Source organism: Aythya ferina, assembly GCF_964211825.1.
Source record: "Aythya ferina genome assembly, chromosome: 3".
Taxonomy (NCBI): domain Eukaryota; kingdom Metazoa; phylum Chordata; class Aves; order Anseriformes; family Anatidae; genus Aythya; species Aythya ferina.
The window spans coordinates 13,137,873-13,163,427 of record NC_140298.1 but is presented as its reverse complement, the minus strand read 5'-3'; the positions used below and the strand labels follow the sequence as shown (position 1 = coordinate 13,163,427).

Below are 25,555 nucleotides of genomic sequence, written 5' to 3'. Positions count from 1 at the left end.
CGAGAAGATGCCAACTTAAAGCGACCAACCCCAGGAAGGACCTCATCTTGCCAGCATGAACTCAACAGCTGGCTCTAAAGGAGAGCACTGCAACGAATGCTCTCTCAGCAGTGATTTATTTGAAGTGCACACTGACCCGCTCAACAACAGCCACGCTGCTCCTCAATACTTAGCTGGAAGGGCATTAGGCATTCGTGTTAATTGTGCGTGACAGCCTTCACCTGAGAGCCCTGTTTTAAGAGGAAAGGAGCAGAAGCTTCTGTTATTTTAAGTGCGCAGCAAACAATGAGTAATTATACCCTGGGCAATTGAACAATCGACTGTTGGGACAGAAAAGCTGGCCTGGGGACTGGGGTTTTCAGCTTGTTGACTTGCTCTCAACGCATCTTGTGCAACAGCAGCTTTGTTTGCACCACAGCCCTCCTAGGAGAAACCTTTTGGTTAAATTCCCCCAGCAGGCTTCCTCCGGAGCTCCCCAGCTGGGCTGCTGACACTTATCAAAGCCGAAGTCACCCACGTGAGATTTAAGCCGAGCCTGGCACTGGGACACTGCTGTGGTGCAAGCACGTTCCCCCCGCAGTGTTTGCTGAATTCTGAAGTTCTCCGCTCATTTCACAGCCGACAGCTGGTTTATGTTAAAGGCACAACCCTCGGCGGGTCTGAAAATGGAAGGGGGAAAAAAAAGATAAACGAGAGAAGGCTTCAACAGCACTGGAAGTGCCATGTAGGAGCCTGAGAGCAGCCGAGGGGGATTCTCACTGAAGCGGCGCAGCTCATTTCCCTCTCACCCTGCCCTATATTGGGGTGCAAAAGCGAAGGGCAGAGAGTAAAACCAACTGAGATCTGCAGAACTCCACCCCAGGCCCTAACTGCAGTTGAACAGGGAGCCATTTGCCTGTCAGCTGAGGGCCAGAACCGAAAAAGCCAGTTCCCCTGCTCCCACGTAAAGCTGCTCGCATCCTGTGCGACTGCCAGAGCGCCGTGTGCGCGGCAGCAACAGGAACCCACGGGTTCAGACGCAGTTCCTATGGACACACGTGTAGGAACAGGCCCACCTTGCCATGCTGCACAGCCTTGTGAACGTGAAATCTTTTCCCACAGCGGTTTTTGGGAGACGGCCACCAGCCAGCCAAGCCTGGAAATTACCACTCCTGGCATGCTCGGTGGCTCTGGCTCTCTTTGAAAGCATGTGAGCAGCAGCCTCACTTGCCTACAGCTTCCTTCTCAGTGCACAAAGATGGTTACCTCACGTTTGTCCATCCAAGGCAGCTCTGCCTTTGCTGGCAGAGATCAGAAACCAGTTTTCCTTGGAAACCTGAAGGAAAAAGAAAAATGCTTTTGTTTTAGCAGCGATACAGCCAGCTTTTAGATGCGGAACACATCACCAGGGAAGCATTTTGATGACAATGAGCCAACAGTTCCCTGTTCGAGGCACACAAGTAAACGGGAACATTAAACAATGCCAAAACATGACATATGCTGGCCATCAGCTGATCGCTGTCACATTCAGCTGGTAGCCACAGCACCCTCTGAAATTGGGACCTGTTTAAAAAATGAAGTGATGGCCGTGATGAAAGAAGAGCCACAGAGCTGCTGCCAGCCGCCAACACACCTTGAGCAGCAGGTTAGTTTGCGTAGGGCCAGGGAGATGAAGCCATTCCTGCTTTCATCTGCGCTTTGTTCGAGGATTCCAGCTGTGGTATCGGCTTGTGGAGGGAAAAACTCTGCAAGGACGAGGCTTGGAAACTGAAGCTGGCAACGAGAACCACAGCCTGCACTAATTCTACACAGATCTGAAGAGCCAAAGCCAGGAAGCACACACAAGGAAGGTGAAAGGCAGGTGTTGGCGTATTTCTACTTAAAACAAGTGGAAACTGAACGTTTTGCAGCACTAGAACTCCATCCATCACAAAGCTTAAAGTGTGTGTGCCCCCTGCTCTGGTAGGAAAAGAATGGTTTACGACAGGGACAGCACACAGCTATTGGAACCTGAACGAAAAGCTTATTCACTGCGTTTCTGCTGGGTTTGCAAAGGTCAGAGCAGGGTATTTCCAATGACCACAGCCAATTTGCAGATTTTATAGCCAGCAGCACAAAACTGACCTTGTCAGCTTCACTCCTGCATCCTAAAGCTGCTCTGAAACCAACCACAGAGTGAGAGGACTGCTGTGGGACAGAAAACAGCGCCGGGCTTCCCTTCGTGAGGATGCCAAGGCAGTCTGGAAATGCACTCCAGCACCCTGAACACCTTGCACACTCTTTCCTCCCCAAGCAAGGATGCTGTGAGCTGGGAGCCCTGCCTGAAGCTCCCGTTACATCACCCTCATCTGCAGAAGCTTTGCTGTCTTGGAGCAGTCACCCAGGGGAAGCTTTACCCCAAGGGAAAGGCAAAACAGCCTCCAGACGGGGTAAATACATTTGCTGTTCTCTGTTCTCAGCTTGCTTACACCCCACTTAAAAGAAGTTTTCTTCCAAGCAGGTTTTTTCCCCCATTAGGCCCCACGAAGTCCTTTATCCTGCCCACTGTCAGCAGTGAGAGATGAGGCTCCACACGGCCTCGTTTCGAGTATCATCCCAGAGCAATCTCTTCTGCAAGAAGAATTAAGCTGTCCTTCCAGCTGCTGCAAACTTGATTTTAATGCTACCATCCAGATGCCGCAGGAAGGGATATCTCAGCTGCTGCCTTTCTTACGTGCCGTGGGGGCCAGACGAGCAGCACACAACGAGCGACAGGCAAAGCCCACATTTTGGCCAGCCAACCTGCAAAGGAACTCCAGTTCTCGCTATTCACACACTGCTCCTAGTAAAAAATAAATAAATGAATTTTAAAAATGAGGCAGAGGTACCCAGAGAACACAGTCACCTCTTACCAGTCGTGACAAGAGAGAACACCTCCAGGCTTGCACGAGGCTAAAAGAGCACTAGCTGCCCTGCTACCCGTGCCCAAAGCCACTCAGCACACATCCAGCTGTGGCAGCGACTCACCACAAATAGTCACATCGGCCACTCCGTCGCTGGAAGCTTATTTTAATAACAGAAAACCAAAACAAACTCCCCAGACACTGAACTCCTTACGCCACGCAACCCCGCGTGCCCTCCGTTGGGAGGCTTTGTTTAAGCTATTTGCTAGATTGGGAAGAAAACTTTGATGTTTGTTTTTAACCCTCCCACGCTTTTCTTTTTATTTCTAAAATTCTCCTTCTGCAATTCGATAATTGCTTTGAGCAAGGAGAGGGCAGCTGCGGGACATCTCAAATATTTCCTAGTGTTTATTTGTGAAAGTTAAATTTCTGGCCCAACCATCTTTTTTTTTTTTTTTTTTTTATTGCTTCAGCACTCAGTAAGAGTTACAACATTGAAATAAATCTGGGTTAAACAAACAGTTTGATTCGGAAAGCAAACACAGACATCCTTCCTGTTCGCTCCGTTCAATAATCATAGTTTAAATGAGCACGGCACTTAACGCCGGCTAAAAATAGGCAGCTCTGCTCCCAGCTTTAATTGCCTTCATTAAAGCAGCAGACTTCTGAAGCAGAGTGTGTGACCAGCACTGCTGGGAAAAGCGAGGAGGGCTGCAGCCTCCAGGGCTGGTGCCCACGGGAGAGGTGACCACGCCGTGTGCCCCCACGCCGTGCCCGGCACCATCCCATGGCTGCGAGCTCGATGCTCTCTCCCCTGGCTCCCAGTGAACTTTTGGCTATTTCACCAGCTGCCCCAGGCTGCTGCCTTGCCCTGCTTGCTACCTCATCCTCCCGGTTTTGCCGGCAGTAACCAGCTCCTCGCTGGTTACAGACACACAAATCTCACACCCTTCAGCCCGGGGATCAGTCCCCAGCTGCCTCTCTCCCCGAGCTGCTTTCCAGTACAGCGAAGAGCCCTCCGTTAGCCATCCAAGCCCTTTAAATAAAACAAATAAACCACGGTACAAAGTCAAGGGGTTTGGAGAAACAGCTCTACCAGCTGTGCTTCCCTCAGCCGGGCCATGATCTTGACAAACCTGTCGCATTTTACACTTGCCTTCCAAAGGGCGAATCCACTTCCCTCAGCGTATGCATTTAGCTGCTCAATCTTCTTCCCCTGAATCACAAATTAACTCTTACCATTAAAATTGCACGGGCTCCACGTCAGGCTAATGACTTTAAAGTCTCCTCGGTCTCCTGTTACCCTTTTAAAACACCCGAAGTACTCTCTTTTAATCTTCTTGGTACTGATTCAGTCACATTAACATAGCGCTCTCACGTTACAGCCCTAGTGAGCCTTCCTTGCTTGCACTCCCTCACCCTGGGTGTCAGAAGCCATCCACCAACACAACACCAACACCGTGACGTTCACAGCACAGCTTCTCAGTCTCCAAAACCCTGGATCCGTAGGGTAGAAGCCCAATAATTAATTTCACATCCTGATACAGTTGCCAAAATAACACGACCCACCCCCTTCAGGCCTGCAAGGACAAGGGAAATCAGCTGCAGCCTCCTACAGGAACATCACAGCAGCACGGTGCCTTTAGAAGGATCCTGGACTCAGCAGGCAGGACAGGACCCTCACTAGCAGCAGAAATCTTGCTTAGGCGTAGCAGGCCTCTTGCTTGTGCCACAGCAGCAGATTCTGCAGAGGAAACGATGCCACCATCGTTAATTTTCATTAAAACCCCACAGCGTTGCCTTCAACAAAAAGGAATCCGTATTAGCACATCCTGGAGGAAACCTACAGGCTCGCCGTGATGACCTGGGACTGCATTTGCAGAGAACCAGATTCCTGGCTCGGCAACTCCACGCCATTTATAGCATGAAACGGAGTCATCTTCCGAAATGAGCTGCTCGCAAGTAGGCCATAGATCCTCTGCGTAGGAACGGGCTGGCTGTAGATGTGGGGATATCGGAGGCAAAAAGGACATCCAGAGGGAAAAGAACAGAGTGGATGCCGAGGAGTTGTGCTGGTGTTGAGGCTCAGTTCAGCTTGCACAGCATCACGCCGACTGGCAAAGCAGCCCCCGCTCATAGTCACTGGTATGGCCAGGGGAACCCAGAGCAGCCCGTTGAGAAGGACGGACAGAAAATTGTGGGATGACACTGAAATCCTGATCTCCACAAAGACATCTTCACACCGGGGGTGCCTAGAAAGTCCTCGTGGTCCCAGGAGTTACCCAGAACTGCAGGTTTATTGGGAAATTGAGGTATACCGAAACAAGAAGAGCATAAATCTGTGATTTATGCAGCTCCTAAGCAGAAGAGAGACTTATAAGAATTACAAAGCAGAAGCGCTTAATAACAATGCACTAATTAATAATTCAGGCATAAGCTATCAAAGCAGAACGGAACCCAGGGGCACAAGTGATGTCAGAAGGAGGGCGTTGCACTGAAACTGAGCTCGAGGAGACCAACACAGAACTTGGATATAACTCGAGAGCAAACTGTCTGCAGAGTCTGAGGCAAGCGTGCTCCAGCAGAGTTCTCTGAGAGAAATGTGGGGAGCTTGAGACAAGTGCTCAGGGTTTGTGGGATGACATCGCACAAAGCAAACGCAGCAGAAAAAGCAGAGACTCACAGGAAGATTAGATACAAGGAAAGAAATGTTAGCTCATACAGGCAGATCTGCAGCTAAGAGTCCCAAGAGATGAATGGAAGAGTTTTGTGCTTTCTGTTTAACACAAAAAGCAAATCGGGTGATGAACACGATGGAAGAAGGCAGGCTTCAACGGCACACACCGCAGCACAGAACTGTCAGGCACACATCAACACGATGGCCTCACAAATCAGTAAGTCAAGAAAAAAATCCCTAGCTGAAGAAAAAAATAATTAACAAAATGCACCTACTAACTCTTCCACTTTGCAGGGAATCTTGCTGTATCAGCTGCATGAATTACACATCTTCGAGGAAAAGAGGGAGATGAGCACAAGGAAAGAGGAATTTAGGAGGTGCAATCCCCCAAACTGGGTAACCTGCAAGCAGCTCAGAGGCACTCACAGCCACAGGCTGTCCACGTGGCCAGCAATGACGCCTGGCTTTGGACCCAGCCACTGGGTTCTGTCCCCATTCACTGGACAGCCAGCCAGATGTGTGCAGCAATTACACAATCCTGATTTTGACAGATCCTAGCAAAACATTCCTGTGTGTCCTCTGCAAAGTGGAATTGTAGCAAAAAATAGATAAATAAACAGAAAACCACGGAGCAAGTTGGTTTTGCACCCGGATGAGGAACTGTGGTTCGACCTGTACTCACTGTGGAAAAGAGCACAGCAAGGAACTGGGAACCAGTTTACAGCTCCTTTGTGAACTTTGCCCAAGAGCAACTGAGAGCAGAGGCTACCCAGCAGGAAGGTGGAATTGGTGAAAAGGTTACGTGACTGCTGAAACTTCCCCATACAAGCAGCACCTCTTCTCCTTGAAGGACGCTAGGAGGTTCGATCTTAAGACAGCAACTGAAGGGAAAAAATGGCACAAAACTTAACGGGAAAAAGATTCTTAAGGAATGTACACAAAAAGTACTGTAAGACGTCTGCCTTTCCAGAGAAAGGCTGAGAAAACCGTGCCCAAGGCAAGCACGGGTGACTGCAGCCACACTGAAATTACACCCAATTGTCCTATGTTCAGACAAAAGGGATCTAGCTTGCGGGATCCATGGGTTGGAGGCAGCCAGAGGAAGGCTGCCAGAAATACACCTTGCGGGGACTTGAGCCAGGAATAGGGGCCACTGAGGGTGAAGACAGCTGAGATAAGTGAAGAGACAGGCTGGAGGACAGCAGGCTTCTCCAGGGATGCAGCAAGACAAAAATATCAAGGTACAGAGCTTACACACATGGGGTTTGCAGCTTATCACTGCTCCACAGCACGGAGAGGGACAGAACCAAGCTTTATCAATAGCTGCAAACGAGCGTAGGAGACTATGGAATGACAATTAAATACTTCAGGTCTATCGTCTGACTATCAGCTGGGACTAACGAGGTACAAATAACAACGAAGGCATGGGAGAGAAGGGTAATATTCATCTGACCGTTTGCCTCCTGGATCAGGGTTCAGCAGAAGTGAGATAGGAGCATTTGCTTTGATACCAGAGCCATTATTAAAAGCCTGCCTGGCTTCCTTTATTCTCCTTGCTCTCGCGTAAAGGTTTGCTATACCTAAGGCTATTCAGATGCATTTCCTCAAACCATCACGGCCACCGAACACAAAAATGGGTGAGAGCAGCAGCCTCACAACCACCCTTCAAACGTGAACCCACTGTGATGGCTATCTCCAAAACACCTGAGTAACAGCTAGCGGGTACTTCAAACCGCCAGCTGGAAAATGCATCCTAGTGCCAATATTACAGGCATGGCTACCCACACAAAACACACATACCGGGGAATCCAGGTACCACACACTGTTTCTTTTCATAGTTTCAGACAAAATGTGTTAAAAAACTAGTTGTTCACAGACCACCCAAGCAGCTACTGCTCTTAGATAATCATTATATTGTATTTTACCACTACGTTTGGACGACTAACAGAAACACCTGCATTTGTTCCTTTCTGTTTGTAAACCACTTAAGAAAAGCCACATTAACTCCAGCACACACTCACCTAAACCACATAAATCTTATTTATCAGATACCCGTCTCCATTATATGCGCACACGCTCTTTGTAACAGTAGTTCAAATGCACAGCCACCTCTTCAGAATGGGTTTCAGCTCTCGGATGAATGAGCACAGCGTGAGGATATGTCTGAACCAAAACAGAGGGACAAATACGGTGCTAGCAAAAAATAAAAAATACTGCTGGAAGAGTGAGTAGTGCTTACAGTTGTGGTTACAGTGCTATTTAGCCTCTGCTGAGGCACTGGACACAAACAGAAAGCCCTGCTGGGGAAGTGCACATGCCCGGGTCACCACTGCAAGTACAAACCCCGATGCTGTGAACACCTCAGGCTATTGTGGGGTTGGTTTGCTTTTCTAACCAGTGGCTTGTGTCATTTCCAAGGACAAGATGAAAAGCCACATCCAGAGAGACCTACATAACAGCTGTATGAAACACAGGCAGCCCCAGGTCCCCTGAACACAACCCACAGCCAGCACAAGTGCTGATTTTACCCATCTCCACAACGAGCATGTTGCCAGGAATAGTACTAGTACTAGTCCCTGCAGTACTAGTACTAGTTGCTGCAGTACTAGTCCCCAGCTCCCGATACCATGTCACCTCCGCCATCCCAGCAACCCCACCTCAGCCAGTTTTCACCTCTTCCCAGCTTCCGTGAGCTGGGAAGTAAAACCGATGAAGCACGCTGAAAAACAGCAACACGATCAAATATTCATTTTCTATCCAGTGGCATAACGAACGCCGCAATAACAGCACAACTTTGCATGCTAAAACAGGAGGATCCAGGTGATCATACTGCAGTTAGTCATCAGTTATGTAGCCAACAGTCAGGATACCCCCCAAGGGAGGTCTGTTGTGTATGTACCCTTCTCTTGTGCTCTTCCTGAAACGCCCACTGCTACCTGCTGCCAACGGTGGGCCAGGGGCTAGGCAGCTCTCTGACATGACTTGGGGTGGTTGTCCTGGACAACCCCGTTATCTCTGGGCATCATACCCTCTTCTGCCTGGACCTCCTGTTCCTGCAGGCTTCATACTTCAGCAGTGTATTTGTTATCCTGCAGAAAACATAACCAGAGGGGATTAGCAGACCCAGACGTCTTGCCTGCAAAACACCATCTGAAGGCTCACAGGAAGAAGCAGTCAAAGGAGGTCCACTGAAAGTCAGTAAGAAGGACAAAATACGGGGAAAGCAGAAAAAAAAAAAAAAAAAAAAAAAAAAGAAGTATATAAGCAAGTGATTGTTCCACTTTATGCTTTCATTTGGTTGTAAACCAGTTGTTGCAACACTGCACAGCATGGTCGCTGAGATTTTATTTATTTTTTTATTTATTGAAACGTGGAAGAGGGAAAGTGTGCTCCAAACAGATAAGGCTTTCCTACAACATGAAGAGTTTGATAAACGCTGCTGTATGTGGAATACAGGACTAAACAAACAAACAAAAAAGGTTTAAAATGCATACAGGACTTCAAGGATTTCTGAAACAGGCTTCAAAGGCTCAACACAGAGAAAAGTGAGGACAATTTGCCTGCTGACCGTTTTTAAAAGCACGGAAGGAGGAATAAACACAAGAAAACTTTCCACAAACAGAGCGTATTTTCCCTGCTTTTATTTTGGCCTTCCCAATGCTGCATTGCTTGTGGCTGTGCTGTGCCTGGTGACTGCTTCCACCAAGTACCTGCCTGCCAGACCACGCCAACAGCCTGCCTGCGCGCTCAGGACCTGTTTGGAGCCACCGACGCAGCGCTTCTGCTTCAGTACGAAGTACTTTGACGCTATTTGCCATGGTGAAGAAGTGATCGAGCCATCACTTGATCACCACTCGTCCTAGAAGTTATCCACTTCAGCGAACAGAATAAACACGCTGATTTTTTTGAGTTATTACGAAAGCAGAGCACTGACAGAGTCTGATCTATTGCACAGTCATTAAAATGCAGAGATCAACCCAGCGCCATTTCCAATTACCAAAAGCTCGTCATAACGCGAACAGAGCGCTCCCAAAGGTTTACCTCCAGGGCATTAAAAACAAATAGCTATTACCCATCAGGATTAATAACAACACTTGAAGGGCTCTGTCACTGAACATGACAGAAATCTACGTCATCAGCAGGAAAATGCTAGTTTTAAACATTAAATTTTGTCAATGAGAACAGAAAGACTCTCAGAAAATTTACCAGAGGAGCAGCCACGTGAGCTCATTTTCTAGAAATCTGTCGACTGCCTTTGGATGTTTATAGGCTGCTGTGTTCCTGAAGCACAGCAATTTGGCATCAGCCACCCAAACCACACAGCTACCACGACCATTAAATATTCTTCACACTTAGGAAAAATGCAACCGAAGGAAAAGCACCGTGCTGGCGCCGAGGTGCCTCAAGGGTTGCGTCTTTTTCCTCCCTACCCTTCGAAAGCATCTGCGAGTCTTCACATCCCCCTGAAACGATGCACGAAGGCAGCTCCAGCTTGTGAGCATCTTCTCTCCTGACAGATTTTTGTTTGCACCGAGGGGCACAAGCGTTCTCCTAGCACAACAGCGTAAATAACTGCAAAATGTTAAAAATGCTAACACAGCTAGACTCTTTACTTGTGAAGCCACGTAGATAAGCTTCCTCTACCCTCACCTAAACCCCACTCACTGTTTTGTTTTTTTTTTTAACAAAAAGAGGCAAAGCCTACACACCTCCCTCCCTGACAGGACTCAGCGCCCATGGGACCACACCGGGCCGTGCGCAGGTACCAACCCCAGCCCCTCCCGGCCCTCAGCAGCCAGCTCTCTAATTAATCCCCAAATTAACAATGCCCCGAGACCCCCAGCCACCACACACCCCCTGAGGGCTCCCCTCAGGGTTGGCTCCATCCCGGGGCATCGCGGCAGGGCAGCGCCCGGTCAGGGCTCATCGCGGGGAGGCTCGGCGCTCCGTGCCGGTGCCGCTCGCCCCGGTACTCACCTGCCGAGCGGTCGCTTCATGCCCGTGTCGGCGGCGGCGGTGGCGGCGGGCAGGCGGAGGCTGTGCCTCAGGCTGCAGCCTTTGTCGAGCGGCGCGGGCGCGGCGGCGGCGCGCTCATGCTCCACCGTGACCGACTCGTTGCGTTTCCTCATGCCGGGGAGGAGGCGGAGGGGGGGGGTGGTAATGGTGGTCCGGGATGGCGGTAGACGGCAGCTACGGCTCTCCCCGAGCAGCAGCAGCAGCAGCCGCCGCCGCCGCTCGCCCAGCGCCGTGCTCGCCCCAGCTCCGCCCCCGTTAATCTCCGCCTCCGGAGCCGGGCCGGGGACAAAGGCGCCGCTCGCCCGCACCGCGGCTGGCCGCCGCCCCCCCTCCGCGCCGCCATCTTTACTGCGGGCACTGCGCGCCCGCCGCCATTTTGTTGGTGGCCTGAGGCGAGGCCGCGGGCGGGCTCGGTGCCAGGCGGCGGCTTAGCCAAGTGTCCTCTGAAGCGTAAACCAGCCGTAGCAAAGTTTAGGATGCAGTTGCCCCCCTCATATGTTCCCTCTAACCCTTTGGGAAGCTTACAGTAGCATACGAGAAAACATCTTTATGTGTTGATCTCTTCACAGACACACGCAGGCGAGGCTATGTTTCCACAGAGCTCCCCTACCCACATGGCAATTTCCTGCTACAATGATTAGTGGCAAAAAAAAGGAACAAATAAAATATCCCTTCTGGTACCAGTGACTAAAATATCCATATTCTAGCAATGCGCTGCAGAAAACAGCCGTGCTTACATACCCCGTTTCGTATTGCTGCTGCTGTGTACTGAATGCCGAGCTGGTCCATCGAAGCACCTTGTGTGTTCTCGTAAAGGAAACAAAGTGGAAAACAGGCTTCTTCAGACCTCAGCTATCATACATTCATTTCTTCTGTATTGCTGCAAACTGATCACGTACCTGGAACATACCTGGAGATTCCAGGAAAATACAGCATTACAAATTAATCCGAGGAGCAAAATCACAACCAAAAAGGAGTGTTATAAATGAAGTCTCAACTCAATCTGAATTTAGTAATATTTATACTTATAAAAGGTATAAAAGGTATAAAAGGCAAGTAAACAACGCTTTGTGTGCAGGGAGTCTACGCTCCACCAACACGCACACACGAACATCAAACTTCTAAATATACAGAACATTGCTTTACATACTAAACCCGAGTATGCCTATACAGACGTACCATCAGGAAAGGTAACAAACAATCCTTTAAGTTCCATAACTTAACAGTCTCCATTTTCCATTCCTTTTGAACAACATGTCTTGCTTTAAGTTGTCAAGCAACTTGGTCTTCGGGCCTTATGTATCCCGTTCTTCCCGGATCGAAGAAAAGCATATCCATCTCCTTTTCAAGGCCAGTAGGCCTGGGTCCAAAGGCACGTCCAGGTCAACAGGGGGCGGAACAGCAAAAGCCTTCGATGGCTGTAGCAGCAGAGGGGCCCATGGCGTAGCAGTCAGATCAGTAAAGGAGCCCGCAGCTCCCTCACTGTCTGGCAAGCCACACGTTTCTGACTGTGGCCCCACAGGGCTCTTTAAGGCCTCAGAGACTGCTCGCCAGGTGTCCAGCAATCCCACTGCAACCTCACAGAATCACAGAATCACAGAATCACAGAACTGTTGGGGTTGGAAGTGACCTTGAAAGATCATCAGGTCCAACCCCTCTGCTGAAGCAGGTTCCTCAGAGCAGGCTGCCCAAGTAGGCGTACAGATGGGCCTTGAATATCTCCAGGGAAGGAGGCTCCACAACCTCCCTAGGCAGCCTGTTCCAGTGCTCTGTCACCCTGACTGTGAAGAAGTTCTTTCACATGTCAGTGTGGAACTTCCTGTGCTCTAACTTGCAGCCATTGCCCCTTGTCCTATCCCCACAAACCAATGAGAATAGGTTGGCTACATCCTTCTGTCCCCCACCCCTCAGATATTTATACACACTGAGGAGATCCCCTCTCAGTCTTCTCTTCTCCAGGCTGAACAGACCCAGGTCTCTCAGCCTTTCATCTTTGTGGCCCTCCGCTGGACTCTTTCCAGAAGATCCCTGTCTTTCTTGTACCGGGGAGCCCAGAACTGGACACAGTACTCCGGGTGAGGCCTGACCAGGTCAGAGTAGAGTGGGAGGATCACCTCCCTTGATCTGCTGGCCACGCTCCTTTTAATGCATGCCAGGATCCCATTAGCCCTCTTGGCCACAAGGGCACGGTGCTGGCTCATGGTCAACCTGTCGTCCACCAGGACCCCCAGGTCCTTCTCCTCAGAGCTCCTCTCCAGCAGGTCGTCCCCCAGCCTGTACTGATACTTTGGGTTGTTCCTTCCCAGGTGCAGGACTCTACACTTGCTCTTATAAATCTCATTTGGTTTCTTCCTGCCCATCTCTCCAGCCGGTCCAGGTCTCGCTGAATGGCAGCACAGCCTTCTGACATGTCAGCTCCTCCCAGCTTTGTGTCATCGGCGTACTTGCTGAGGGCAGACACTATTCCCTCATCAAGGCCGATGAAGATGTTTAACAAGACTGGACCCAGCACCGACACCTGGGGAACATCACTAGTCACAGGCCTCCAGCCAGACTCTGCTTCTCCGATCACCACCCTCTGAGCTCGGCCAGTGTGAGAAACACTCCGTAGCCAATAACTTAGGCTCAGGCGAGGATCTCAGTGAAGTAGTAATTTATTCGCGATTGCAATGGCGGGCGCCCCACAAGCAGGAGAGAGCGCATCTACTAGTTCCAAAACACAGTTTATATACCTTTTGATGGCAGGACCCTCCCCTGTTTCCCCACTGAGTGGGTAATCCAGATTCACAATCTATCTGATGCTTCACAAACAATGCATGGCCTTCAGTCGCCAGCCTGTTAAATTTCAAATTTCTTTTGACATTTTTACTGCTTGAAGTGGTAATGTTTCTTCACTTATCTGACTTGACTTGACACCATGATTTTCACCTAATTGTCCTAAGGAGTCTGATTGTCTGCATTTTACAAGGTTGCCTGCTAAACTTTTCTTATCACTGTAAGCATATCTCAATACCACATTCCCTCCTTCTAAACAATGTAACTCTGCAAAAACAACATTTCTATTCCCACAGCCAGTCAGCCAGTTCTCAACCCACCTTGCTGTCCACTCATCTATCCCACACTTTCTCATCTTTGCTAGTAGGATGTCATGGGAGACAGTATTGAAAGCCTTGCTAAAGTCAAAACCTCGTCGCTTTTAGTTGCAGGGTCCCACACCTTGACATCAATTTGGTCCCATGTTTCAAGATCATAAACTGTCCGATTGTTAATAAGGAGAATGTTATATATGGAGTGGTAATTCCAGGACAGTCTTTGTTCCTAAGGACGTATGATTCCCCATAATGCGCAGCTGCTTACCAGCGAGGGGCAGTTGTGTGCGCGGCTCCGTTTCTCTCAGCTTGAGCTTCTTCCCAGCTCCAGTGCGCCCATTTCCAGCGACTTTCTGTATGAGCTTCTCTGAGCAGTTTGCTGAGTTTGGCCGAACCTATCTTCATGAGGCAATCAATGTGCCTGTTCACGACCTGGTCTCCATTCTGCTTGCTTGCTCCTCCTCATTCCTTCTTTCTGCCTCCCCATTGACGACATAACTTCATCACATCGTGTTGCCTTTTTTTTTTATCTTGAGGGCAGGCTCCCCTCTTATACCTTTCTTCCTACAGCAGTTCTTTTCAAAACAACTTTTCATTGGTCAAACAACTTTGCATATAACAACAGCAAACACCCAGAAACTTCCATGCCTTAATGGCTGGAGAACAAGAAACCCCAGACTGCATGGAGTCTCCTGAATCACCCTTCTTTGTTCCCTCTAAACTCTTTTATATTCCTGATGGCCTCATTGTTAAGAGTCTAATGTTATCTCAACCACGGGGCTTTCCAGTCCCCATGGCCACACTCCCACATCTCCCCCTTCTTTATTAATATCAACCATTTTCTCGACACAAATTACCACTCCATATATAACAGCATAATTCCTAAAATTTTCAAGCAGGCTTTTGAACACACTAGTGATTCTTGCACATGCTTTGAACAGCAAAGGAGAGTGTCTTTTTTTTTTTTTTTTTTTTTTTTCCTTCAGCTTTTACTTTATTCCCTCCATCTCGTTGGGAAGGCTCGCAGCTGCAGTTGGGGATTGTTAGCCATGTGTTTGGACATGTGGTGACAGCAAGTCACAAGTGGCAATCATTTCTCGAGCCAGCGCTTCTAAAACTGTACTGGGCTCCTTGGGAGTGACAGGGCAGTCCTGTGAAGACAGAGCTGCAAGCTGCCTGACAGGCTTTGGTATGAGGAGGATGGTCTCAGGTATCATAAATCTGCTGAAATGAATGAGAAAATTTATTACCAGGAAGGTCATGTAAGGAAGATTACTTGAAAGTCTATATTTATGGCATGGGTCCTAATAGCGACTGGCATTCGCTCTGTGCTAGAGAGAAAGCAAGCAAATATTTTCTTGTAGTGACCTTAAGCCATTCTCAGCATTTCTGAAGGCTTCCTTAACTAGGTACAAGTATAAACAGGCATTTGTTTGGTCTCTCCCATCATATCAGATTGTTAAGATTTAGAAATCACCACGTCATCTTTTTTTCATTTTTTTTTTTTTTTTTAAGTGTAATGTCTGCTGTACTGCTAGTACATAATTTATAGAATATGAGAGAGGTTCTCCCATTTGGGATCAGTACTTATCCCTCCTACCTATTGTAAGAGATGAATGTGGCATCATAAATTTGCCCACTCACAGAAATCAATGCGCAGCATCCATTCTTAATCCCAAACTGTGGACTCGATGGGAGTGGTCAATGCAAGGGTCACCTACAAACCATGCTTCTGCTGCTGTTACAGGCAAGCTAGGGTGAGATTTTACTGTCTGCGGTCACCAAATACTTCATCTAAACAATGCAAAACAGCCTGGGGAATGTGCTGCCACAGGATTTCTCAGCAGCCAGTAACTCTGCGTGGTTCTGCAAAGAGAATATGTGCAGGAAGAACAGGAAAATCCAGTCAGAGAAAAAGTTGAGAAAGAATTTGGTATTTCTTAGCTCAGGGCACAACTGAAGATTATTGTAGAGCTCTAGTAGAAAGTATCCCTGTGGGCAAGGACACCTTCCATAAGGTTTCTGTGTGTCTGGAATGAGCTGGAAGAGGTGTGGACACAGGCCATAGGGCAAGGACACAGCCTGCTGGACTGCAGCTGTGCCAGTCTCCTTCCTACCCTTTGTTCTCCACAGGCAACTGCACCTGAAGATGGAAAGCAAAGGACAGCAACTGAGCACAGATCGTAAGTAACATTAGCAAGAGAAGGGATGATAGATGTGTTTGGCTGTGAATGAGGGTCTTAAAAGTCTCCGCAAAAGACAAAACACAGAGAAGGAGACACTGAAGGAACAAACAAACAAACAAACAAAAAAAGCCAGGAGAAAATTCTGGTGCGAAGACTACTGGGGGATATGTCTCTGGAAAGCACAAGGCTATTCAAAGCAGCAGAGCAAACAGAAAAGGCAAGGACAAAGCCACTTCTGAGGATGAGGTGCTTGAAAGGGGGCAAAAGCCAACAAGAAGAGACTCGAAGCAGAGCACAAGGAGACTACACCGCTGAGAAAGGCAGCAGTACCTCAGAAAATCCATAGAAACCTGCTAGGAGGACAGACACCCACAGCTTTCTGTTCCTCAAGCTGCTTCTCTCTGGGAGGACAAGCAGGGAAACCTGATGCTACAAGCAAATTACGCTCTTTTCTTAAGCATCAAGACAGAAATGTTTTATCTTAAATTGTTTGCACAAGTTTGTGCTTGATGGGCAGCGTGACAGCTTTGCAGCACCACAGCTGGCTCCCACTGCAAGTGCCTGGAAGCAGCCCCACACATCCTACCTCCATCACTGGAGCATTAGCAGCACTTCAGGAATTGCTGTGCTGCCAGCAGGCATCAGGGGATTCTGTCCAGGCGCACGCAAAGCTCATCTGACCTCTGGAAACATTTTTCCCCAGGTATGGCTGAGCAAATACCATCTATACAGTTCATTGTCACCTCTGCTTACAGCCTCGCTGCCAGACTTGTAAGCGTGACTTTGCTGGGCGTTACGTCTTTGTCGTAACGGGGAAGGCATTGCTGTATATAATAGACTCAAGGAAATTTTCCCCACGTGTCTCGCTAGATTTGTTTAACTGATGAGCTTGAAAAGATTGACCCCGTGTTTATTTTTTTTCAATAGAGAATATTGATGGGAATCTTCTACCCAGATGTGTTATTTGTTCCAGATGCAGAAGGCGTTCAGGCTACTCTGGTAAAGCCATAGGCTGGTCCTAGGTCACATTTAGCTCCTTCCTCTGCAGTGCAGCACGCATTTCCAAGGGCACGGGACAGTTCTGCAGAATCCAGATGACAGAGGAAAACACAAAGGCATCTCAGTCCAGCTCTCGCAGGCAGTCTGCTGGCCAGGTGACAGAACTACAGCCTGGAACAGCCAAGCTCGATATTGTCAGCTGGCTTCCTAGCAAAGCACAGAAGAACTCAGCGTTTCCTTTGTCCCACTCCAAGCTAGGCCTGGGAAGTTGTAAGTTAAGAAGGAAACCACCGGGGAATCATTTCTTTTTACCAGAAGTGTTGGCACTGTGAAGTCTGCGGTTCTGAGAAATTCAGTGCCACCAAGTGGGACCCTTGAAGCAGACACCTGTCTGTCACCTATGTGCTTAAGGACATAGAGTAGGGCCAAGGACGCAGTACGGGTTTCCCAGTAACAAGCCCACAGTATGCACACGGAGCAGGCTGCAGACACAACGTTCACCTGCTTGAAGCCAGAGTTATCCATACCACAGGCTTGGCTAAAGCGAACTGGAGCTTTTTTACCTCTTGCGCCAGCCAACAGTCAGCAAGCACCTCAACACGCAACTTGGACAAAAATCTCAGCTTTGTTGACCCTACTGTCTTACTACAGCAAAAATCCCAGACTTAGAATTGGTGTAATTGACTGACACTGGAATATGTGGCTGCTCTGTGCGGCAGCCGCCTGTAGATGGCTGTATTCCCACGTGGCACCGAGGTAGGCTGCAAGGGAACGCTTTGGGGTCAGCAGCCACAAGGAAACTTTCTGACCTTTGCTGGCTTCAGGCCCCTGAGGCTGAAGGGAATGTCTGGAGTAAGGAAGAGAGGGAGGAGAGCATCAGGTTGAGGAACACTGAAAAAAACTGGACGGAGACAAGTCCACAGGACCTGATGGCACACATGTGAGTGCTGAGGGAGTTGGGTTACAAACCACTCTCGATGCTCTGTGTAAGGTCATGGTGATGGAGAGAAGTTCGTGAGGACTGGAAGAAAGCTCATCTCACTGCCCTCTTCAAGGAGGGCAAAAAGCACCCAGGGAACCACCGACTGGTCAGCCTTTCCCTGATCCCTGGGGAGGTGAAGGAGCAAGTAATGCTGGAAAGCGTTTGAGATGCACAGAAGGCAAGAAGATGATCAGGAGCAGGTGTCATGGGTTTATGAAGGAGAAATAACGCTGAGGCAACCTGATGGCCTTCTATAGTGAGAGGACTGGGCGAGGGGAGAGCAATGAATGTTGCTTCTCTTGACCTGAGAAGGGCTTTCAACACCCCAGCGTGAGCATCACAGACAAACTAATGAGCAGACAGTGTGATGGTCTGAAAGCTGGCTCAGTGGGCAGGCTTAGGTGCACAAAGCCCACCTGGAGCCAGCTGATGGTGGTGTAGCACCTTCTGCTAGACCAGGTAGCCTGAAGTCCCATCTGACCTGATCTTGAACACTTCCAGGGAGGGGGAACTCAGAACTTTTCTGGGCAACCTGTTCCAGTGCCTCACCACCCTCATGGTGAAGAATTGCTTCCTAATATCTAATCTAAGTCTACCCTCTTTTAGTTAAAAGCCGTTCCCCCTCGTCCTGTCACTACATTTCAAAGTAGACCTCCTCTCTAGCTTTTTTGTAGGACTTTTTAGATACTGAAGGGACACTATAAGGTCTCTCCAGAACCTTCTTTTCTCCAGGCTGGGCAACCTCAACTCCCTCAGCCCCTCTTCCTAACAGAGATGCCCTCTGGTCATCCTCACAGCCCTCCCGGAGTTCATTGCCCTTCGCAGATCCACCCAGGCTGTCAGAGACCTCCGAGATCACCGAGCCCTCCACTAACCCACATCCCCAAGCCCTACACCCTCGTGTTGGGGGCTGAGCGCGGTGCTTAGGTGTGATCTTATGAGCCTCGCCCCTGTGGTGCCCAAAACCTGCAGCGAGGAGGCACCCCCTGAGGCGAGGAGGCTGAGGCAGCTCCCCCCATCCCCATCCCCATCCCCTCAGCACCACCCCCCCCTCCCTTTCTCCCTCTCCACCAATCACAAAATCCCCCCGCGCTGCGGCGGCGCGGCGGCGGCGTCAGCAGTTGCTAGGCAGGCTCCCGCCGCTGGCCCAATGGGAGCGGGGAGCCGCGGCCGGGCCCGGGCGCAGGCGGCGGCGGCGGCGGCGGCGGCGGGAGCGGAGCGGCAGGGGCCGGGACCGCGGCCGGGGCTGGGGCCGGGGCCGGGCGCTCACCATGCCCTACAAGCTCAAGAAGGAGAAGGTGAGGCCGGGACGGGCCCCCGGGGGCTCCCCCAGAGCCCTCGGCCCTCAGCGGCGGGGCCTTGCCGTTGCCTTCACCCCCTCCCCGCCGCGGCCCTGTTTCCCCTCACGGCGCGGCCGTTGAGGCGGGGGCGCGCGCACGCGGGGCTGCGGCCGGCAGGGGGCGGGGCGGCTGGTGCAGGAGGGCGGCGGGGGCGCGCCTGGGGGGGGGGGCACCGACATCCACCCCCCCCTCCCTCCTTTATCCACCCTCCATCCCTTTATCCCCACCCTAACCCTCTAGGGGGGTCCTGGGAGGGGGGCACGAGGTGAAAGCCGCCCCCCCCCCGTGTCTTGTCGCCCCTCCAGGAGTCTCCGAAGTCAGCCAAAAGCGCCCCGAAGGCCGGAGGCGGCGGAGGGAAGGATGGCGGGGCAGAGAATTCGGAGGAGGTAAGGCTGCCACCAGGCTTCCAGCCCTGCGCATCCTCGAGGAAGAGCGGTGTCTCACGCCTGGGGGTGTCCTGCGGCCGCCCCGCCGGCTAGCACACCTCCCCGGCGTCTCACGGAGCCGCCGAAGCCTAAAAGTTGAGGTGGAGTTAGTGCCCTGTGAAATGCAGCCCAAAGGGAGTGATGGCAGCTTGAGGAGGGGACGGGGTGAGTCCCGTACCCCGCGGCCCTGCGAGGAGAGAGTTGGCACAACGCTGATGGCGAGCGCTGCGCACGGAGCGTGCAGAGGGAGAGGAGCCGCAGCTCTCAGGGAGGAGGAAGGCTGACAGGCTGGAGCAGCTTCCGTGCTCCTGTCAGAGCGAAGCACAATAAACCCTGTTGTCACCTTGTGTCAGAGTGGGAGAGTAGTGAGGAGCTGCAGCAAAAAGAACTTGTTCTTCTGAGGCATTTTCTGGGGGAGTGAGACTACGAAATAATTGCTAGGACACCTCGAAGAATAGGGGTGAAGTGCTGGAGATGAAATAATTCTCCTTCGGTATTACAGCCTCATCGCTGAACGCAGCATTACTCACGAAAAGGCACGGTCTATTCCCAGCTACGCAGAGCCTCTTTCGCTCTCAGTTTGGATGCTGCCAGGCCAGATGTATTAGGATGGCCTCAGCAGGATGTGATAAGATGATAAGCGGGGCTAGAACTAGCAAAAACTTGGGTGAACTGCAGCTTTTCTGAGCAGCACTCAAACAGCGTGGCTGCAGGTTTTGAGACTTGGCTGGGAGGAGCGTTGTACACATGTTCAGGGAAGGATGCCCGTGTGTATGTGGGTATTTTATTTATTTTCATACTGCAGTTTGGCGAACAAGTTGTGCCGCTTCTCTGTCCATAGAAGCCTGCGTGCTCAAGTCTTATCTGGAGCGCGTTGCACTTAGGATCTGGAGGGTTTCAGGGAGGAGAATTAAGTCTAATGAAGACCAGGAGGAAATCTGTAGTTCAGTGGGAACATCGTGGTCGAAATACGGGTATTTTAGAGTCTCTTCCAAAGCACAGACCTGGGTTGCAGACCTGCCACAGCTGCTCCACTTCAAGGTTCAAGCCCTGCTCATGGCCAGCCTGCTGTGTAGGAATCAGCTGAGTTTGTTTCCGTGGAGCAGGTGGCAGTTTCGTAGGTCCTTTTTCTCTATCCTGTCCTCATCCTGGCCTCTGCCTGTTTTATTCTGTGCCCAGAGGTGCAGACAGCCTGCTGGAGAGCCGGCTGCTGACTGGGGGAATAGCTCAGGCTGCGAGCTTCCCTCCGTGACCTGACATGGCACATAATGTCTGGTTGTTCCCCGGCGCAGGAGAAACTTGGAGGTGTTGTGTCTAACCCTCCCTCCCACAAAACATACCCAGCCACTTCCTCATACCCCAAACAAACTCCAGCCCTTCTTTAAGATGGAAAGCTGGGTCTCCTTTGATCATAGGAACAGAGAGCAGAAAGGAGACACCTCTGCAATGTGCCACTGCCACAGGTCTCGTCTCCATTTCCCTGTTGAGCTTGCAGTGGAGTCGTTCCCTCTCGGTGCTTTCCTGCCTCCAGACTGCCTTGCTGCAGAATGGAAGAGAGCTCTTTGCTTGCTCAGAAGAAATGTATGCCAGTTTGAATGCAATTTTCCTGCTCTTCAGGAGGCACAGAAAGGTATTTCTGACTTTCACGTTGGGGGACTGGAAGGAATTTGGTGCGCGTGCTGGGATTGAGGCTCCTTCCTCCTGTTGGAAGCAGGAGGGGGTCTTTCCTCGTGAAACACCCAGAGCAGTATTGTGTGGTGGGGTTGGTGCCTCTGCTGCCATTGTGGGAGTCTTGCACCCTCTGAATTCTTCCGTGGAGTTGTGGTTGTCTGGGTGCTTTTCTGAGGGTGAAATCTGTGAGCGCCAAAGGGAATTGTCACCTTTCCTCGGCTCTCAGATGGCTGAGGGGCTTGGAGCAGAGCAGTGTTTGGGCGCTTCTCTTCCAGTGGCTGCTTTTCCTCCCTCACGCTGTGCTCCAAGGAGCAGGGAAGGGCTGGCAGCCCTCATTTAGCCCGAAAGCTGGGACTCATTTTGCAGGCAAGTTGTCCGGCTGGTGGAATGAGCAAAGCTCTGCGAGGAGCAGCTCTGGCTCTGTGGATCCCAGTTGAGGACCTCCTGTGGGGGTCTCTGCGGAGGGGGCCAAAGGGGGCAGGAAACCCCTGCCTTTGGAGGGGCAGTTTTGTCTGGGAGAGACGGGGGCTGTGCAGGAAGATGTGGGAGTGGGAAATAAAAGGTTGGTGTGGTTGGTGGAACGTGATGGAGGTATGAACGGAGAGAATTTCTCTGTGGCTGTTTAAGGAGAAAAAAGAAATAATGTTGGAGACCAAGGCGGTGTTGGGTGCGAGGATGAGACAGAGTTACTCCTCCTGGCCAGAGAGACTGGGAGAGGCAGCTGGGTGGGGAGGAGAGTTAATGACCTGGAAGTGGGAGCGGGATTAACAGCAGCAGGGAAGAAGAGGAGTTGCCGTGCAGCCCCAAGGGCAGCTCGCAGGCTGGCGGATGGGGTGTGCGGCTCCGGGAGAGGGGGGTGCTCCTTCTCACCGAGCCGCCGCCTTACGTCTGCTGCAGCCACCTCCGCGGGGCTCGGTGCTGCAGTACCTGGAGTCGATTATTCAGGGCCAGGCCTTCCGGCGTGCTGCTGTTACCTCGGAGGCAGGGAGCTCGGTTTTTAATAGGGAAGCCGGGTAGCGAGAGACAAAGGGAGCAGGTACTGACTTGAGGGATGGGAAGGGAAGAGTCATCGGAGGAGGAGGAGGAGCCGAGAGCAGATCCGGGCTGAGGAGCTTAGCGAGCGGGGGATGCTCCAGGGACCGGCGAGGCAGAAGGGCTGGCGGAGCGGCGGCGATGCGCCCAGCTGCAGTGGGAGTGCCTGCAGAGGTGAGGTCATGGATGGGCAGGAGAGCGGAGCGGAGCTGCCACTGAAACAGCCCCGAGCCTGAGGTTTGGGGCCCGGGGCTCAGCGGCGTGCACCAACAAGTTCCCCGCGAGGAGGAGGAGGAGGAGAGGCGGTGGGAACCAGCAGGGAGGAAATGCCAAGGAGCTGGGGGAGCTGAAACCCCGGGTGCGACTGGGGCCGGCCCATCCTCTTGGCTCCTCCGCAGAGGGGAAGGTGGGGCTGCTGCACCGCGCTTGGTGCCGCTGGCTTCGGCAGGCGGGCAGCAGGGCTTGCCGTGGGGGTGCCGGGAGCAGGCGGAGCCGTGCCCGTGGCAGGGAGCTGGTGGCCACGCCAGGGGATGGGTTGGCGAGGTCGTGAAGGGGAAAGCCTTCAGTCCTAGCAGCCTGCGGTGATCTCAAGGATGGAGGCTGCGTTAGGGAACTTGAAGCGAGCCTCCTCGCTCCTGATTCATGTGACGAAGGTAGGAGGTACTGAAGGGAGAGGGGACAGCGGGCCTGCCACCTCCTGAAAGCAAGAGCTCAGTCCAACGCCAGAAAGCCCAGAGAGGATCAATCCCTCCTAACCCTCCTGAGCGCTGCAGCACAGGCGCAGCCTACCCGACCTTCCCCACCAGCAGATTTGCTCTGGCAAACTCGGCTGTGTAATTTCCATGTCGGTGTGTCTGTTTCCTGAGCGCCCAGCGGTTAAATCCAAAGCCGCCTTTCGCTGCTTCTGCTGGCGGCTGTCGAGGACCGCGGGCACTGGGGGCAAGGAGTCCTGCAGAGCCCCTGGTGAGGGGAGCGTGGCTGTAAGCTGGGAGCGTGCGGTGCGTGTACCGAGCTGGGAACATTTGCCTGGGGCGTTCCTGAGTGGGTGGGGAACGCACAGACATGTCCTGTCAGCCCCACATGTCTTCTAGGGCAGCCCAGGTGCCCCGCTTCCCCTGGCGTTACCTGTCGGGCTGCTGACACATCTTTGGTTTCCCTCTGTATCATCTGCCCCCCGTGGTGGCTCAGCATTCACATCCTGCCCTCCTTCCCCGTGGAAGGAGAAGAGCGGCCCAGAGCAGAGGACTCGCCTCCCCTAAGCTGCCAGGGCAGCATCTGGGTGCCTCAGGCTGCCCTGCTACCCAGACGGTCGGGGTGAGGGATGTATTTCGCTCCTGGAAGGGCTCCAGCAAGGGTTTAGCTCAGTTTGGCTGCTGAGGGGAGACCCCTGGTCAGGATTTGCTGCCTCCAGTTTGTGGTCTGGGCCTGCTGGTTCTGGCAGGTGCAGCTGTGCTCATCACAAGGCTCGTCTCGCTCCCTCCTCTCTTCATCAGACCGCGCTGCTCCACGCGAGGAACTGGACCAAATCTCAACTGCAGGGAGTTCGAATCTTCTCGTCTTCCCCCCCACCTTGGTTTGGGGCTGAGTTTGAAGCAGAACCATTCGAGATCTCTTGCAAGCCCCGTGTGGGTGTGTTCGCTGCTTCTTGCGCAGCGCTGCTGTGCTGCACCTCTTTGGGAAGCGTCAGGGCTCGGCTTGGGTAAGGGCTGTTCCTGTCTTGGGTAAGCTGCAGCTAGGCTGCTCCTCGCAGGAAAATACTGGCTGAATCTTGTTTGGAGGAGAGCCCGGACAAGCTGCTGCTCTGCTGGAGCTTTCCCCCAAAATCCTACAGGGTGGCGTCCCGGGGAGGTGTGTGTTTGTACTGAAGGGACTGACGTGCAAGGGTTTCGCCCACCTCCCCCCCAATCCATTGCACTATCCCCGTGGGGCCCTGAACTGATTCACCCTGCAGCTCCTTGGCTTCGTGTGCCAGCTGGGAGGAGTTGGCTGAGCCAGGGGATGGGAGCCTTGCTGGGTGCTGTGTTGGGATGTCACCCTTTTCCACGTGTTTTCTGTGAGTTAGGTCAGTGTGGTGGCATGGGATCACTTAGTAAGCCATTAGGGCCCAGGTGGGACCAGCAGAGCTTCAGCCAAACAGAGCTGAGCTGCGAAAACACTGCCTTGAGTTTCTGGTGACCCGCTGAAAAAAAGGAAATGCAAGAAAATAAGCAACTTGCTGTTAAACAGCAAGTGCTGTTTAACAAGCATGAAGTGGAGAGAATGTCTGCTGGGGGAGAGCACAAGCAAAGAGTTTGTCAGTAAATTCTAGCAGCTTGTGGCAAGACGTGGCTTTGCTTTCCGTATCTCTAGCACCACGTGTACCAGGAGGCTCTGATGCCTTCGTGGAACCTCTCAGGGGTGAATAAAACTGATGCCCACTTTGCAGGTGTGCCGCAAGTGCAACCGACCGGTCTAGAGCCTTGCAGAAGCAGGTGAGATGTGCTGAAATGAGAGTCCAGCAGTGCAAAATGTGCCCCATTTCTTCAGGCCAAAAAGACACTGATTACACCTGACTCTTTGTGAGGCTTGAAGGTAAAAGCTCATGAATTCTCCTCTCTTTTCTCATCAGGCCCAGCAGCCGCAGCAGCAGCCGCAGCAGCAGCAGCAGCAGCCGACTTCGAATAAGCGTCCCAGTAACAGTGCTCCCCCTCCGACCCAGCTGAACAAGATCAAGTACTCGGGGGGACCCCAGATTGTGAAGAAGGAGCGTCGGCACAGCTCTTCTCGCTTCAATCTGAGCAAAAACCGGGAACTGCAAAAGCTCCCAGCCCTCAAAGGTACAGGGTGGCCTGCCTGATGAGCTGTTCTTCCTCCAGGCAGCGCGCTGTGGTGTGAGGGCTCTTTCCAGAGGGCCCCTGGCAGTGTCCCACTAGCCTCCTGCCCGCTGTGCTGCAGGGATGGCTCTGGGAAAGGTGCTTGGCGTGGCAGCAGGCTGGGAACTGGTGGGGAGCCTAAAAGAAAAGGAGGATGCTCGGTGTGAGCTTTGTTGCCTTCCCATTTGAGCTGATTGAAGCCCTGGTGCTCAAGTTAACTTGAGAATGCTTCAGGTCCTGCAGATTGTGCAGGAAGGGTGGCAAAGTGCAGAGTCCTTGGTGCAGGCTGCTCATGGTCCCTGCAGCCGTGTGCTCCTGGGAGAGGAGCAGTTCTCCTCCTCCTCCTCCTCCTCCTCCTCCTCCTGTTTCCATTGCAAACTCTGGTAGCGCTATTGAACTTGTCTGCATTAGGGCAATTACACAGC

General features: G+C 51.8%; 2 protein-coding genes across 3 annotated transcripts in view; one reads left to right on the top strand and one right to left on the bottom strand.

Moving 5' to 3' along the window:
- The window catches only part of ABHD12 (abhydrolase domain containing 12, lysophospholipase), a 36,588-nt gene extending 25,776 nt beyond the window's left edge, over positions 1-10,812 (bottom strand). Inside the window, exon 1 of the mRNA XM_084514775.1 lies at positions 10,516-10,812. Within this exon, the coding sequence (XP_084370901.1) occupies positions 10,516-10,667 (152 nt within the window). The 5' untranslated portion in view covers positions 10,668-10,812. The remainder of the gene's footprint in view (positions 1-10,515) is intronic.
- Positions 10,813-19,023: 8,211 nt separating this feature from the next.
- PPP2R5D (protein phosphatase 2 regulatory subunit B'delta) overlaps positions 19,024-25,555 on the top strand; it is a 29,019-nt gene continuing 22,487 nt past the window's right edge. Inside the window, exons 1-3 of one of the 2 annotated variants that reach the window (XM_084514758.1) lie at positions 19,024-19,108; positions 19,456-19,536; positions 24,887-25,094. In XM_084514758.1, coding sequence (XP_084370884.1) covers positions 19,082-19,108; positions 19,456-19,536; positions 24,887-25,094 — 316 coding nt within the window. In that variant the 5' untranslated portion in view covers positions 19,024-19,081. Of the gene's footprint in view, positions 19,109-19,455; positions 19,537-21,060; positions 21,206-24,886; positions 25,095-25,555 lie in introns of those variants that run through there. The other variant, XM_084514759.1, reaches the window with a different exon arrangement.